The 19,023-nt window shown below is 30.0% G+C and overlaps 1 protein-coding gene across 1 annotated transcript in view; it reads left to right on the forward strand.

Annotated features, from left to right (window-relative positions):
• Positions 1 to 19,023, forward strand: part of sick (sickie) — a 944,125-nt gene that overhangs the window by 166,650 nt on the left and 758,452 nt on the right. Inside the window, exon 3 of the mRNA XM_075371421.1 lies at positions 4,044 to 4,196. Coding sequence (XP_075227536.1) covers positions 4,110 to 4,196 — 87 coding nt within the window. The 5' untranslated portion in view covers positions 4,044 to 4,109. The remainder of the gene's footprint in view (positions 1 to 4,043; positions 4,197 to 19,023) is intronic.

The following is a 19,023-nucleotide window of genomic DNA, read 5'->3' on the forward strand; positions in this document are numbered from 1 at the left end:
CTTTGGCTTTTTTTATACTCATGTCTGAAATCACTGTAAATATTTGAAAACTATTATCTGACCGACTTTACAATATCACTTCATTAATTACATTTTTTTCAATACTTTTATTTATAGTCGCATCAACGATTATGGTTATTAGCGACTTAAATATAACTGCATGAATGAACAATAAACATCAAACGCAAGAAAGAATATACAGCGATGGGGAAACAAATGCAAATAAAGTACTTTTTCTTAGATCATAAATCAATAATTTTGTATAAATAAAATCAGTAATTTCTATTATTAAGTTCGTGTTTTCATATTATAGTTTAAAATAAAATTATTAGTTATTTGTTTTACAACTATTATTTACTTAAGATTAATAAAAACATCGTACAACATATTAGAACGAGTCTTTCCCAGTTCCTTTAATTTCATACATAGAAGTAGATATACTGATTTTAATCTCCAACTGTAAACGATTTTCTAAATTTTATAAATGAAGTGGTTGTGTTCTCACCCTATTTGGAACTTATGTATACAAATTACAAAACTATAATTTATAAAAGTTCTTTATCAGTTTTTTAAATTTCTTTTTTATTCAGTGAAGTAGTTTATTTAAAACCACCTCTTTACTTCAAGTTATATGATTACATTAATGAGACATGTGCACGAACATACTTGCATGTAAATTGATGAAAATATTTATAAAAGCACGCGATTCCTTCTAAATATTTTATGCTTACTTTTATACGCTATGTAAATTTTGAGAGCTGAATTTGCCATTCAATTTTTAAATATACAAAATGGTTAAATAATTAGAAATGAAATATCTTCAGCAATCAATGGTGGTTGATAAAATTAATAAATTGAAAGAAATTTTTATTTAAAATATAAACTAGTAGTAATATGAAATTTTTAAGCAGTCGATTTTTATAGATTTTTTGCTACAAATAAATACATTTATGATGAAAGAAATTGAAGATAATTTGTAGAACTGTATAAAAGTTCAACAATTTTTTTTTATATAGTCGCATCAAAAATTAAAGACATAGCGACTTATCAGTGTAATGCAAATGTACCGGTAAATATTTTTAAACAGACTCAGACCGACCATTCCTGAGGTTTTGAAACCCAACCACCAAAGAAGCGTCTCGGCCTTTCATCCGGAGGTCCCGGGTTAAAATCCCGGTCAGACATGGCATTTTTCACATGCTACAAAAATTGTGATTCATCTCATCCTCTGAAGCAATACCTAACGGTAGTCCCGAAGATTAAAAAAAATAACCATCAAAGAAGAACCATATCCGTAACCATATCCACCATCTAGTATTTATATCCTAAAAAAAAGTTTAGGATTTGAACCTGAAAACTCTCAACTTCAAAATTATCTGATTTACGATAAGTTTACCACTAGACCATCCCGTGATTAAAATTTTTATCACTGTTTGAAAGAATATTTTTTCTAAGTAATAAAATTAATTTTTCAAATTTTTTTGTTTAAATCCATTCAAGAACAATAACACATAAAAAATATATATAAGTTTTAGGGGTAAAACTGTTATGTTTACGTTCAGTTTTGGATCCTGATAAATTAAGATGACTTTATTATCAAATCCCCTTAAAATAATATTCTATTATTAGTATTATTTATTTTCTTAACTCTTTATTTACAATAAAGAGTTTGCCCAGTTTCAGTTTCCCCAGTTGGAACCATAAGTAAATATGACTCACTATGGTATGAAGGAGATTATCCAAAGACATTCCTCAAGAGTAAACTACAGATAAAAACGACAATAGGTAATACATAAACAACTGATAACAAATTAAATAAATGTACTGATGTTAAAATAAAACTAATGTTAAAAAGATTCCAATCAGTGAATAACACAAATAATAAATAACATGTAGTGAATAATGATAAACCGTAAATACATTAAGAAACTTTAATCCGAGATAAATATCTCCTTCAATTATAGAACTGACTACTCACCACAATCAATTGCCTCACAGGAACGTCTTTGCCCATTCATTAAAGAATGCAGATATCGATGGTGTTGATTAGTCATATTCCTTTGAAGGATACAAGTAATAAATACAACAATCAAATGAAGCGAACCACAGATAAACAGAAAGACCATCAGTTAGAATAATTATAATACATAAATTAGAATGGGATAACTAATAAGCCAGTACTCAGACCAGATTCCCCAGTAACCCAAAACTGTTCAAGAAACATATTATTTCAATCATCCATATCTGTCGTCTAGGTCCAGTATGTAAGCCTTTTCAGTAGTCTGATTCCCATCCATCGGCCAGTAAATTCAAAACAAGTTTGATTAGTATGCGAATTCATTTGGGATATGTATTTCGAACACAGATGACCCTGAATCTCACTATTCCTTAGAAACCGAGGTGGCTGCGCTATTGACCTTAATACCTTTTTCTGAAACAGCTGAATCACATCGATGTTACTCTTACTAATACTGCCCCATAATTGAATCCCGTAGATCTTTCTTGAGGTCTAAACTGGTTTTAAGAAGGCCTTATATAATAAGTTACCTTGTTGGACAAAGAGAGCTGAGAACCTCTGTCTAAAAGCCAGTACATCTTTATCTTAATGTTAAGTTGCTTTCCTTTTCTTTCTTACATGTTCCTCCATGTGAAGCAACGGTATAGGTGTAATCCCAGGCATCAAACGTGTTAGAGTGTGGAATATTGACATTGTCAACTTGAACAGTCCCTCCTCTTCACTGTAAATGTGACGTAGTTGGACCTAGCTGGATTAACCTTTATTTCCACCTGCACAGCCATATGCTGATGACGTTCAACGCCGTTTGAAGTTTGCCCGAGGTTAAAGTTGGATCATCGTCAACCGCCAGTACCGTCATATCGTCCGAAAAAGAGACAATGACAACGTAATCCGGGTTGGAAAGGTCTGGTGTGAACACAAGGTATAGGACAGGTTCCAAAACCGAACCTTGTGGAACACCCGAATTGGTTATTAAAAAAAAAAAAAAACAAATAAAATGAAAGTTACTTTATTGATTTACATATTTCCATTACAAAGAAAAAAATACGCATTATGAAATAAATAATAAAATTTGACTACAAGCGGCAAATTTAGGTTAAAAAAATAATAAAATAAAAATATCTAAATGTCAACTTTAAAATGAAGAATATCAACCAAATATCAGTAAATGTTTGCTATTTATATAAAAAAAATAATCTTTTCTAGTTTTTTTTGTTTGTTTTGAATTCACCATCCTAGAGATATGTTAGATCAAATTATGCGTTCTTCTTTTCAGTTCTTCCAGTAACCTTTCTTTGTTTATGACGTTGTCCGTTTTTCCTACATTTTGAATCCCCTTTTAATTAAGATTTTTTTTTGTTAAAATTTTATGTCTTCGTTTTTCAGTGTCATTCTGATCTTTTTCTGTTTTTCGTGCATCTTTAGTTCTTTCATGTCTTTTTGATTCTTTGAATCAGTTAATCTCGATTCTTCTTTGAATATAGAAATCGAAAATTTGTTTAGTCGGTCTGTTTTGGTGTATCTTTTTGAAGCTGATTCTTCTTTTAGTCATCGTGTCGGAAGTTTTTCAGTTTTCTTGTCTTATTCTTTGTTTGGTATCAGTTTTGTTTCATTGTTTTGGGATCTAACTGCATTTCGATAGAATAGCTGGCACCATTTTTTAACTAGGTTAGAAAAGTGGGACACTTATGTCTTTCTGTTTCAATTAAAGGGACTGAATCCAAAACGGGCAATATTCCTAGACTAGACATTATTCCTGTATATTATTCTTGCTGATATCTGTGGTGGAGTAGTAGCGCCTCTGCCTTTCGTCAAAAGATCCCGAATTTGAGTTCCGTTCAGACGTGGCGTTTTCATACCCTACAAATATACATTATCATCCATCACATTAATTGTTAATGGGCGTCATTCTTTATTGCTGAATAAATAGAAAAATATTTAATTTCATATATAAATTTATATTTTCTATAGACTGTTTGAATAGAGAATTTCTTTTTTTATTCCGATTTTCTATTTTTTGTTTTAGGGATGCAGTGATAGTGTTTGTGACAGTGTCTAGCCCGATGGATGCATCTTTGGCTGGCGGAGGAATATGGCTGCCTGTATCAGAGGACCAAGATCATCATCAGATAATGTTTCAAACAAAAATCTCAATACTCAATACAAGTCAATTATACAGGTATGTAAATATTAAGTTACTTTCTTGTACAAAATAAATTTTTTTTCAGTTTTTCTTTAATGTGATGTATTATTCTGTCTCTTAAAATTCAAGCAATAAACTACCGTAGTGCCTCCAAACTGAGAAAATCTTTAATACAAATTTTGAGAAAAAGCGATAGAAGATATAAATAACAAAACAAATTTTCAAAATATAGTACGCAAAATATTCAGTTTGTCCCACGAAGAAACTGAGAAACTTTCAGGACATGTTTTACTGGTGAAAATAATGATAAAAGTTTATATAAACTTAGATCTGAAAAGGCTTCGTTTTCGAGTTACGACTAGCGAAAGATTTCGCCCGGATTTCAGCTTTTCTAATAAAAAAAAAAGACTTACTGTAATTCTTGGAACCCAAAGTACAGTAGCTTTTTTAAATTACTAATAAATGTGGAAGATTTAGTAACAAAACTTATAGAGAATTTAATTCTGTGAAAAAAAAATATCAATACAGTCAATAAAAAGTAAATAAAAACGTTTAAAAATCGATTTTTACTACCTTGTACAAAGTAAAGGAAGTATTGTGATCACAAAAAATTTCGGTTTTCAGATTTCAACGGAAATATCCATTTTGACAATCACTGAATCCAATTTCATTAGTTTCGGCGTGACGTACGTACGTACGTATGTGCGTATGTATCTCGCCTAACGATTAGCCGTAGGATGTTAAAACTTTGCATTTAGGACTGTTGTAATAACTAGTTGTGCACCTCCCCTTTTTTTTTGCAATCGACTGAACCAAAAGTATCTAAAAAAGCCCAAAATCCAAAGAAATTTGGAGTTTTGACTTTTTCTTTACTGCAGTAATAAGCCCTCATTAAGAGCTTTTTCAATTATATTTAGAAAATTTTGTCTTTCATGTAAAAATAGTGGTATATTTATCTTTACAACTTTTACAACATTTTTGTCACAATTTCAATTTGATATGAAGAGATGAAAAAATATTTCTTTATGATCAAATATAATAGTCATAAATAATCTTTGCCTTAAAGTTCTCACGTTTTATCTGAAAATAGTAAAAAAATATTGGTCCCTATAAAAAAAATATTGGTCCTATCTCAGGGGTTCTATTAACAATTACTTGCTTTATTGTGTTTATATAACTAATAAAACAGATAGTATTTCTAAATCACGTTACGTTTTCCTATTTTGTAAAAGAATATTTATTCCAAAATGTAACAGAAATGCTTTTAAACTATATATGAAGAAATTATAATAAGTACACAGCAAGTATATAAACATTCCCTTATTAAAAAACATTAGCGTTTATCAATAAACTGAATATTTGATTTGCCTCAGAGATTCTGAGGCAAATCAATATGCTGTTTTCGAAACACAAAAATTTTAGTATTCCTCTGTACAAGATTAATCCTTGGAATTTTGAATCTAGAAATTTAGTTTTATGTATTGATTGCTTAAATTCCTTATCAAGTAAATCATTTAGATCAGTATAAGGTAAGGATTTATTGCAATTTAAATTAAAAAGCTTAATTGATTGATACCTTCTTTTTTATTATAGTTGTTTCTTCATCGCTGTTTTGATTAGAAAAATTTACAGGAATATTTTCAACTGAAGGTTTCATTGTGGGCAAGGGATTTCTACTGACTTTAAGCCATCTTTTTATTTCAAAGTTAGTGGATATTTAATGAAATATCAGTTTTAAACTGATCATTTACTGTGCAATAAAAATATAAGTTTTTTTTTTAAAATGAAGTTACAATAATTTTTTTATATGATATGTTTAACTCACCACAGACATAAAATTGACTTATTCACATACGATGAGTTCGGTTATTTCACTTACAATATGTCTATTATAGTCTTAATAAAATGAATTAAATATTAAAAACACTACTTATAAAGCAAATAAAAGCTTTGTACGTGCTTTGACTTATACAGACTGATCAAATTTGTTGTGTACACTTTGGTATGAAAGGTATGACGTCATAACGTGTGATATTTATAATATCTCTTACATTGTTGTTCATTGATTAATAAGAGTTAAAGAAAGGTTAATAATGAGGAGTATATATATATATATATATATATATATATATATATATATATGTGTGTATATATTCTTAGAAAGAATATATAAATATTCTTAAAACTCGCTTTAACGATGACTTCACTTCATCAGTATCTTTTTATGAATTTCCTATCATAATCTTTTCAAGCTTAAAATTCAGCTGGCAACCATGTTGGAGAGTATCGGTGGAAACTTAAATCATTCCATACAAGGATGTTTTGGCTAGAACGGATTGCTTCTCAAAAAAAAAACTCGGTCTAAAATAAATAATAAAAAAATTCAGAAAATCAACACCCAACTCATAATATTAAATAAAATATATGGTTTTTGTCCTTCTGCTCTGTTTATCTTCGGCTTAAATATTTTTCAAAAACTTTTTGAAAGTTTATACTTCACGTATAAAGGTATCAAGAAATATCTACGGTCTTTTTAAAAATTATAAACCTTCGGACCTAAAATGTAGAAAATTTTATTGAAAAATGTATTTATCTTATTTTAACCTTTATTGAAGGGGTGTTAGATTTGGAGAAAAATTTACTTAAGTTAATTTGGTTGACCATACATAAACATTTTTGGAAAAAATATTTTAAAAATTTATTCCTCATCCAAATCTACGAGTATATTTTTATAAAAAGACGAAGAGGGTTTTTGTTTGCTCGGGGTTAACTAGAAACTACTTGATCAATTGCAACCAAATCATTACCCTTATTCTTCACATAGTTGAGATGATATATTTAGATATATTTCATCTAGAAAAAACGTTAACAACAATAAAAAAAGAAAAAAAACAACGTTAAGAAAATAATGTTCCAATGCGTATATATATAAAGTTTGTTTTCGCATCACACGATAACTGTTTGATCGATTGCTTTCAAATCTACAGGATACATTCGTGTTATCCCAGAACCGTTTTAAACCGTAGACCGAGTCCTAGCTCCTTTAAACGTTAAGAAATTAAAAAATATTCATTATTTCTGCATCCCCAAGGAGGGTAAGATGTTTGTAGTTCAGTTACCATAGTTACTAGTATTCTGTCTTTTGTAATTTAGTTTCTTCTTCAGGTTTGTATAAAGTCTGAATACTGTAATAATTATTTATCAGTATTATTCTCTCAACCATGTGAATAACGAACAGTGCGGTGTGCAGGAGTCGGAGCCCTCTGGATAGACGGGAATGGCAACTGAAAGGTGTCCAGGGCGTCGGTCCCCCTGGTAACACGGGAATGGCGAGCGAAGCGAGCTCTGCGGCCCTGTGGTAGGTTCCGTGGTGTCCCTAAGTTGGCTCCGTGGTTTGCCTGGACCCTGAAGGTCCAGGTTCTGGCTTGATGGGCCGGCTAGTATTTATATATATTCTGTTTTTGTTTTGTTTTTTGGCTGTAACTCTTTTAATTTTTATTAAAAATTCTTATTTTTAATTCTTAACTCATAATTATCAAAACAAAGCTATCAACTTTTGTTTTTGATTAATAAAATTATGAATTTTTATTATTTGAATAATTATAAATGAAAAAATAAAAAAAGATGATTGATAGATGTTGTAACAACATTTACGGAACGGGTGTTGACAAACACAATGCATTTTCAGAACATTGTGGGGAGAATATTGTGGAAAATTCAACTGTTATTCTAACAGCTGACGCCATTTCCTCAACAGATTTCCTTCTATCACTTTGTACATGCTTTAAGTTCTTGTAATTTGTGACAGTAGTTAATTACTCTTCACGAACTTCATCATAAACATTAACTTTAAACATCCCTAGATTTTCCTCAAGGGAAACCTATGATTTTTCATTGTAAATTTATTATTTTAGCTTCCAGGAAGGTTAAAATTTTTGATGATAAAAGAAAATACCGGATTCATGTATATATATATATGTATATATAGACACACACATTTAAAATTAAAAATTCTTATGTATTTTAATGAATTAAAATCGAGGAGATGAAAAATTAGTCTAGTTTCTCAACAAGTGATTAACGGTAATTTAAAAAATTATCCAATTAATTAATTATATAAAATTTTTATTTTATTATAAATTCTTTTTTAAGCCATTTGTTATCGTAATATTATAATTTACTAGTCTATTGAGACGGTTTGTTGGTATGAATAGCTTCCGTTGTTCTGCGTAAAAGAATCCACGACTGGTGCACATCTGCCAAAGTTATGTTTAATAGGAAGATGGGTGGGGAATCACCCCTTAGTTGAACGGAATCTAAATTTGGCGTTCTTTTCAGTTTCCTCTTTCTATAATGTAGTTGAAATTCGAGAAGGGAGGTTACACACTAATAACGGAATTACTTAATTTATTGTTATCTCATATATTTATAATATACGAGTGTATTTCGAGGAAATTATTATAAAGTTTTAAATAAGGAAATTGCAATATAATTCACGTATCCTTCTGAAATAGTTACAAATACATTTCATTATGCAGTAGACTGCACTTCCTATTGCAATTTTAATATTCAACAAACGCCGTCCCTCTATAGGCCATAGTTTGTAAAGAGGAAGTATATTATATCGACACTTGTTTTGCAGCTTGAAACCTTTTTGAGATAGGAAACCTTATGAACTTTCAAATAAAAGAACCTTTAGACCTATTTCATTTTATATAATTTGTAAAAATTATTAATCAGCATATATACAACTAATTGTCTATTTAGTGCTCTTAATAATTTATATGTTTAAACAAAAAATAGGAACAAAATTTGCTTCTGTTTATTTATTATTTTATAATGTTATATATATTTATAATTTTTTTTAAACCCGAGATTCTTTCGGATATAAGCTCTTATTTATTATGTGGAAGGAATTTGTCAAAATTCCGAAATATATTTCATAGAAAAAAACATTCTGACTGGATATGGAGTCCTATTTAAAAATTTTAAAGAAATTTCAAAGTACTTAAGTCAAATTTAAAAAAATATATCCTTTTAATTTTTACCCTACTGGAAGGTGGTTAGTCTTATTCAAAAAAATTATTTCAAATGTTGTAAAACATACGTTATGGGTTTTTATTTTATAGAATATTATTAGTTTTTACAAATTATGTCCTGAGCGATTAAACTCTGAAAAATTATATTTTTGTCTAAAAATAGGATTTAAAAATTTTTTAATTTTAATTTGTGGTACGGCTACGATTTCAATCAGTATTTATTTTATAAATGATTCTTTAGTCGTTAATGTGTAATTCTGAATGAACAGATAAACAAATCGACATGATTTATATTTTGTTTTATATACGCAGATATTTATATGATTGTTAATGTACGTACAAAAAAAAAAGTTTAATGTTAAGATAAAATTCACCTAAAAATGTGTGATGTGAAATGTGAAATGTCATGTTAAATATATATTATCTGAAGAAGGAAAGCACAATTAATAAGTGGATAACTAGAAGATAATTTAGACTACTTTCTAATGTTTAGTTGGAGAATCATGTAACTGTCTATTACAGCGTATTATTTAATGTTTATTCTCACAGAAGTCATGCTGTACTCCTAATTAAGATTATTTTATTAACGAAGTTACAGGGAAGTACGAATAATTATCGTTCAAAATTGATGCGGCTCATCATTGCTGACACACACACACACACCCACATACACACACACACGCGCACACACACATACCCACACACACACACAGCGAGAGAGATAGAGAGTGGAAGAGAGAGAGAGAGAGTGAGAGAGAGATGAATCGAAAGCGCTCGAGAAAGAAGTATAAAAGAGCGAGAGGGTTTGAAAAACTCAGGTAAAAATCCTTAAGAATTTGTGAAGTTTTTTCGACTTCGGTCTCATAACTACCCAAAACACCGCTAAGTCTGTTGTCTAGTCTGAATCTCCTACGCCATGCCGCGTTAACATACACAATCAAGTAGAATATGACGCACCGAAAAACGGCATTTATCCAAAAACATTTGAGCATTATCAGATAAAATGAGGTGTCCATGTGTTAACTTGCTGTGCCCTAAATTAAAACTACAAAGAACTTCTTCACGTTGATCGTCTCGCACTGATTACTTCCACGATAATACAGTAGTTTATTAAAAATGTAGCTTATTTTTGACAACTATGAACTACTCTCTTCAGCCAAATTTTGACAACGTACATTTACTAAGAATGTATGAATAATATTTTCAAAGAATGAGCTAAAAATAAGATATTTTGCTATAATAAGAAATTTACAGACTACTGCTGCTGCAGTAGTCTGTAGATTTTCTGACAGTTATACGTGGCTAAGAACTCAACAGTTACTAAAAAAATTGTGTTTTGAATGCTGAGAAGAGAGGCAGATATTTAGATATTTTCAGTGGTTAAATGAAAAATTAATAGTGCTTCAAGAGCCCTTAATGAATCATAGAACACAAGAATTTGATGGAACCAGCTTTTACTTGTTGAAGGTCCATAAATATAGAAATGTCTCAAATTCATTCAAAATAAACCTTGACCTTTTTTATGGATATACCTATAGTTCTTTAATTTGAACAACTAATACCAGATATTTCGATTGAAAATAAATAATTCAGGTTATTTTATTAGACTAAATATTAATCTGAAATTACAATTCAGACCTTAAATTTCATGTGTAATTTCTTATATATTTTAAAAATAATATCCTATTTTTATGTGGTACAACTGTACAAGTATAAACCTTTAAAAATTTAAAAAAAAATTCATTCAAGAGAGAATCTTGAACTTTATTAATATAATAATTATTTGAAATAAAAAAATGATCAGTTGGATTAGCATATTTAGCTAAACTGTATACAATATTTTTTCTTTTTTTAATTTAAAACTGTTGAAAATATATTTATACGGAGATATTTTTATTAAAAATAGAAAAATAAACTTTACAAGAATTCATAAAAATTATTTTATTAACATAATTATTAAAATAAGGTTGAATGTAAATATTCCTTATTTTATATAATGCAAATGGATTTTTAAAATATTTGTTTTATTTTTATTAAAACGATTTTCTTTACTAAAAATATATAAGAATTCACTAAAAAACGGCAAGTTGTATTTAATTATTATTTTTATTCATTCCAAGTAAAATTACATTATCCTAATTAAATTTTTAATTTTCAGTATCTGAAGTTCCAGTATTAGAGTTTATTGTAAAATATATATATATCTCCTACCTTTGAAATCATGAAGTAGCTTTATAAAAAATAAATGAAAAAACTGATGTGGACACCAAACGACTTCCTTGTACGCCTATCAAATTACATATACACATTTTTTTAAAATGAAAGTGCATAAAATTTTATTTCATTAATAACTTCTGATATTTTTTAATTTGTTTTTATTTTTATTGTTATTATCGAATTATTATTGATCGTAAATTTTTTTTTTACAATGAGAGGTTAATAATTATTAATAAATCAATATATTTACATTAAAAGTTAAAGTTAAAAAAAATGGAGATGAAATCCGATTCTAGCCCTTGTAAGATCCAGATATTTCATCAATTAGAATTTTATTTGTCTATAACTCTGGAACCAATGAAAATTATTGCAGTAATTCTAGTAAGTCTGGCTTATTATTGCATTTTAGAAAAAGTTCAAAATCTATTTTTTTTTTTGGATTTTGGACTTTTTTGGACAATTTTGGTCCAGTTGATTGCAATCAAAAGGGGAGGTGCACAACTAGATATTACAACAGTCCTGAAATGAAAATCTCAATTTCCTAGGCTAATCGTTTTTGAGTTATGCGAGATACATACGCACATACGTACGTACAGACGTCACACCGAAACTAGTTAAAATGAATTTAGGGATGGTCAAAATTAATATTTCCGTTGAAATCTGAAAACCGAAATTTTTCGCGATCACAATACTTCCTTTATTTGTACAATGAAGTAAAAAAATGTATCATGAACATGTTTGGTATATAAAAGAAGTGTTAAACTGGGTGGATATTTAATTAAGAGTACTATAAATGTTTTTAAGAATAGTTAAAATATTTAATTAAATTTTTTTTTCTTAGTATAAGATGAAAAATTTTTATTTTTCTGAAAATCGAACTTTTTTAAATAAGAAACATTTAATTAAAATATTAATCAAATTATTATGGATTTTCTCTGATTAGTTTCACATTCAAGTCTCCTCGTTCTAAATCAATATTAACCTTTCACTAAAAAGTGTAAAATTAAATATACGAGATAAAATTTTAATTTTAATTCTTTTTTAAAGAAATTATTAAACTTTTTAAAGAGATTTCATTTTAAACGAAGTTCTTAATTTTATGGAAAATTTGACTCTTAGGAGATAAATAATTATGCTTATAATTGTTTTTAAAATGCATATAAAGATGATAAGGTTGGTTAATAGAATGTACCAAGTGAAGGTATTTCTCATACAACGGAGGAAAAGGTTATTCCGAGGAATTGACATAATGTATTTCATTCCCAAGATATAAAAGCAGATAGACGCAAGCACGCACACATATATACATAAGTTGAGAAGCATAAAATTCTCGGGGAATTTATTCACCATTAGTAGTATGTATGATAAAAATATGTGACATGTGTACGTACGCATTGTGTTTTAAATACTTCACTCAAGACGTTTATTGACTTGTTTTTTTTTCAATGCATAAGAAAATGAAATCTCTTATCAATTTAAACTTGCAAATTTCTATTCTTATTTTTCTTCCGAAGAAAAATAGTGTTTTAAATAAAGATATTTGTGATTGATTTATAGCTATCATTGTGAGTACAGATAATAATTGCGATGGTTTGCAGCGATACATTATAATACTGCGTTCGGCTTCATTGGATTTAGCGCTGTCCTCACCTATCGGTAAAATTCGATTACGTGCATTGAATACCAACATTTATGTTTTAAGTATCCGATACTATTTAATTCTTTCAACAAATCACAAACTTCGTCTGCATTCAGTATTTCTTAGATTCTCACGCCATTTAGTCTACAGAATTTGTTTGCACGGTACTGTACATCGCATAAGTCTGTTTTCCTGTCACCATAGTTACCTCAATATACTACCGATGATTTTGAAATATAATAACGCTGAATTTTAGCGTTTAAAAATCGGTAAGTATCATTTTATTTTGCAATCATTTTTCTGTTAACCTACAGAATTGTATTACTTCACTCGAAATTTTTCTAAAAAAAAAAATTGGCTAAGTATTGCATGACTTTAGCGGCTGCGCTCCTTAAAAGGTAGTATTGTAAAAAATAAAAAAAATTATAAAATATAAAATGCTACAAATTTGTAAAAAATTCGTAAAAAATTCTACAAAAATCTAAAATAAAATAGCCTTAAAAAGTTAAATATGTTTCTGCAAATTTTGTCCGTATTAAAAAGACCGTTTATTAATAACGCCTAATATTCATCAAAATTGGTTTTATAAACGTTGCGATAAAAAAACTAAAAAAATGTTTCCTGAATTTTTTAAAATATGGGAGATCAAGTATCGAAAAGGGCTTTTTTTATTGATTATGATGTTTACCAAAATAAGATTTAAGCCTCAAAATTCCTAAATTTCGAATAAAAAAATGTTTAATTTTAAGTGGTTTACTTACTCTATGGGGAAAATTTATGTATAAGAAAGTTATCTCTAACAAAACAAAATTAATTTAAAAGTGAATTGTTAAAATATATTGAAAAAATAAAGTATAATTATTATGAAAGTAATGATACAAATTGCTTCTCATTTTGGATCCTGAATATAATATAGTTGCCAAAGCTACTTCAATTTTAGTAGTTTTTTAAGTGATATAGAAAAATACAAATTTTATTTAAAAATAAAAATTAAAAGAGTTTGAGCCAATAATAAACAAGGGAATATATTTTTTAGAGGTAGGGAATAAATTTTAAGAAAGATTTTTCTAAAAATATTCATATTTAAATTAATCTTAACAAATTTACGTAAGTAAATTATTCTCTAAATCTAATACCCTTTTCAATAAAGGCTAAAATGAGAAAAAAATACTTCAAAAACCATTTCTCCAGTTTTACGTCCGGGGTCTATAATATTAAAACAACGTAGACCTTTTTTATAGCTGTATATATAAAGTTTAAATTTTCAAAAAATATTTGAAAAATATATTAGTCGAAGGAATATAAAAGATAAAAGAACAAAAAACATAAATTTCAAGTTTCAGTGGTAGGAGTTAGTTTTCTGAAAGACTTTTTTTGGATTATTTGTATATGCTTTGTAGATAACAAATTTAGTTTAATCAATAAAGGTTTTCTCGAAAATGCCTCTGAAGAAAATCGAAATTGATTTTTTTCACGAAATCACCCACCCCTTAACGAATTTTGAAAAAAATTAAAATTATCAATGCTCCATATGTAGAAATATTTGAGCCAAATTTAAAGAATACCGGTTAAGTCATCCTGAAATATAAGGCCAAAATCAGTGCAGTGTGTACGCATGCATACATATATACGTATTTACGTTTTTTATTATTTTTCAACATTAATAAAATTTACTTCCGTATGAAATGAGCTAAAAAAAAGTTAAATTAAAAAATAGTTTATTAATTATGTAATATCTAACTTTTCGTAATATTCTCACCTAATTTAAGCAACGTTTTGTCAATAATTGCCGTTAATCAATAAAATTTAAAGAATTAACTATTTCAGTCAAGACTGAGTATTTTTTTTTTTTTAATTAGATAACTGATGTGTTCATTCTGATAATCTGCGTGTAACAATGAAAATAAAAAAAAACAAAACTATTATTGCATATATTTGAAATTTGTAAAAAAATTTTGATTAAATATTTCAAACTTGCGGAAGATGTACGTAATTTTCACTAGGCCGACACCATATTTTAAATAATACAAACTACATTACAATGTCCTTGTTACAGTACACTACTCGTGGTTAACCTTTCAAATTATTAGTTTTGTTACTAGATTATTAAAACTAATGTAACTGCTTTTTGGATTTTCTGGGTGCCATTAATCAGTGGAATAGTTTGATGTTATTCCATTATTTTATGTTTTGAAATTTGAACGTCAACATATATAGAATGATTCACGATGAATGAAACAAAATTTCAGAACATGTTATACTGGTGAAAATAAAGAATTAAGTTCATATAAACGTAGGTTAAGAAACCCTATGTTAGTGAGAATTAGCTGGTAAAAGATTTCACTCTGATTTCTGCGCGTTTGGTTAAGTTAAACCGGACTAAAGAGCTGTGAGCTGTGAGGTGTGCCAGTTTCGATGAGCCACTGGGGACTCCAAGGGTTTTCTTGATAGGAAAGATCAAAGAAAAGACCCAATCGTCACGTCAAGACAATCATGGTATGGCGTGGCGATATATATAGATGGGCATATCAATAGACTCAAAAGAACTGACCGGTGGGCCGACCTGCCATGCCGGACATACAGCCGGTAGGTGGGAAGGCCCATTTGAGTACAACAGGCACTCCCCTGGGTGGTGCAATACCAACCAGTCGGACCGGCCCAGGGGAGGAGAGTCAAAAAAAAAGAAAAAAAGAGCTGAACCCACCGGGTTGGTCTAGTGGTGAACGCGTTTTCCCAAATCAGCTGATTTGGAAGGCGAGAGTTACAGCGTTCAAGTCCTAGTAAAGCCAGTTATTTTTACACGGATTTGAATACTAGATCGTGGTTACCGGTGTTCTTTGGTGGTTGGGTTTCAATTAACCACACATCTCAGGAATGGTCGAACTGAGAATGTACAAGACTACACTTCATTTACACTCATACATATCATTCTCATTCATCCTATTACCTATTACCTACCGTTTAGTATTATCTAAACGGTAGTTACCGGAGGCTAAATAGGAAAAGAAAAAAAAGACTGAAGAGCTGGCCGGTCTCCATGGCGTGAGTGGTGTAGCATCTTGGCCTTTCATCCGGGGTTCGAATCCCTGTCAAACATGGCATTTTCACACACGCTACAAATCGTTCATCCTTGAAGCAATATCTAATGGCGGTCCCGGAGGTTTAACAAGAAAAACAAAAAAAAAAAACAGGCTGAAGAGCTGAAGACCCCTTCTGCCCTTGCTGTCGGGAATTAAACATGCCAGATCACGTGGTATTCCAGTGCCCGCGGTGGGACGAGGAACCCCGCGACTGTGCTGCCGTAACTGGGCATAGGGACCATCGTTGGAACGATGTTACGCAGTCTTGTGGATTTCGACACTGTGACGGGTTTTGGATTGGGAATACTTTAAATGAAATATCGGGAAGCGGGGAGGTGAGGGACAGCTCTGTACGGAGCTGTCGTTCTCCCGTGCTTGTGCAGGTGGGCGCTGGTGATGAAGTGCGGGGACTCTCGAGCCAGTGAGTTAAAAGACTGAGTCCCGGTGGGGCCGTCCCTTCGGGGCTGTCCCCGTTAGAGGCGAACACAAAGGGCTGAGTCCCGGTTGCTGGGTGATGGAGACCGGAAACGACATAACCGGGCTTGGCGTTTTCCTCATCTGACTGCTAGAAGCGAAGGGACCTCCCGGAACCGTATTCATGCTTAATTGGGGGTCTAGTTCCGGGTGGCAGGGTAAAAGAAAACAAAGACTGTAATTCTTGGGACCCAAGTTATGGGGTAAATTTTGGAGTTTTATATAAAATTTGACCTGAACAAAGGTCAGATTTTATTAAAAATTTTAAAATAAAAAAACCTGGTCAGATTTCATTTAGAATCCCTAAATGTTTCCCTTATTTTGAATCTCAAGAGGTCTGGGTTAATTTTACCAAAGACGCAGAAATAAGGGCAAACTCTTTCGCCAGCCGATAATTGCTAACGAATCGTTTTCCGAATTATGTTATATGAAGATTCTTCTTCATTTTCATCAATAGAACGTGTTGAAGTTTTGGTTACACTCTTCGTGAATCACTCTGTACATGCTAATCTTTTTCTCAGTGGTGTTTAATTTGTGCACATTTTTTCTTCAACAAATCATTTTTAAAACGAGATGTCTTAATATATGGTCCAACAAAATCTAATTTGTCTCTTTACAAGATTTTATCATTGATTTCTTTTCTCATCTATTCGTCTGACATCTTTATTTTGAATTTATCCAATCATATAATTTTCAACATTCTCCTATACCACATTTTAACGGTCTTTCGTTTTGGATCCATATTATACTACCACAAAGAACAGATATAACACAAACATTAAAAAAAAAAAAATGTTTTTTTTAGTTCTTAGAGCTATATTAGGTATTAGAAAATAAATTTTTGTATTCTTGTGCCGATCTGTTATTGAATGTACGCATTACTTCATCCAGCCATCGTAATTTTTATTACCTAATTAAAAAATTCTCCCACTTCTGGTGCATTATGTTCCCCTTTCTTAATATTACCTCATTATCCTATTTTCTATCTCTTTCCATTACCATTGTCCTAAAAACATCGGAAAATACAGCACTAGTTTTCCCACTACTGTTAGCCACCCAGTAAAATAAATTTTCATTAAGTTTGTTGTTCAGATCGTAACAGCCATTAATTAGTTAGCTCCCTCAGTATTTACTGTGAGGGCTACTGCTTCCTTTCAGGAATTAGTTCCTTGCTTGCTTTCTCCGCACATATCCTTCTCTATTTGCTTGCCAGTGACACGAGGGTTATGCTAGCTTATTTATAGACGGCCAATGTTTGCCTTTCGCACAATATTCTTATCCGCTTTGTGGTATTTTTTTGTCTTTTTCAGACAGTATTCAATATTCCTTAGATACTGCACATGCCTGTCCTTGACTAATTATTCGATTACTTCTTTTTCGTAGCTAACTTTCCTATTAATCGTGCTTTACTAGTCCCTAACCTGATTACTTGTTCTTTTTGCCTGTTAATCTTCCAAGGCTTAGTAAAGGCAGGTACTTTTATAGGGATTTGAATACTAGATCGTGGATACTCGTGTTCTTTGGTGGTTGGGTTTCAATTAACCACACATCTCAGGAATGGTTGAACTGAGACTGTACAAGACTACATTTCATTTACACTCATACATATCATCCTCATTCATCCTCTGAAGTAATACCTGAACGGTAATTCCCGCAGGCTAAACAGGAAAAAGAAAGATAGTCTTCCAAGGCTTAAAACTAAGAACGTAGCTTAACTTTCGACTATTGTTTTCCAAAAGTAAGAAAAATTTTAGTTACTACGCAGTTGAAACGGATTTTTTTTTGCATATTTTTATGTTTTCGGGTCCAACTAATTCATCTAGACCAAAAATCCCATGTACGTACGTCTGTATGTGTGTCGCAGTGCTATTGGCTCTGCATCACAGGATTGATCAAAACGATTTTCTTCAAATTTAACTCAAATATTTCTATATTTGTGGCATTGATCATATTAAATTTTTCTTTAAATTAGTTAAGGAGTGGAAGGATATGGCGAAAAAAACAATTTCTCTTTTCTTCAGAGGTATTTTACAGTAAACTTTATTAAAGCAAATTTTTTTCCTACAATGCATATATAAATAATCAAAAAATGTTTTTTTTTTTCAAAAAATCAACCACCCTTTTTAAAATTGAAATATGTGTTTTTGTACCTTTGCACTATCATCTTTCGGTAAAATATTTTTAAAAACTTTTTTGAGTTATACTTCGTGTATAGAGCTATCAAAACTGGTACTTATATATGTTTCTTTTTTTTTTAATTTCCCATCTTTTAAAAAAAATATATATTGCTTATTTTATTTTGGCTCTAACTCTTTTAATTTTTATTATTAATTACTAGGAAAATCATGCAATAATTTTAAAGCTTTTTTATGGAGAAAAATCGTAAATATTTTATGAAATAGCATAGATTTACA

This window comes from Lycorma delicatula, chromosome 7, assembly GCF_047948215.1.
Source record: "Lycorma delicatula isolate Av1 chromosome 7, ASM4794821v1, whole genome shotgun sequence".
NCBI classification, from domain to species: domain Eukaryota; kingdom Metazoa; phylum Arthropoda; class Insecta; order Hemiptera; family Fulgoridae; genus Lycorma; species Lycorma delicatula.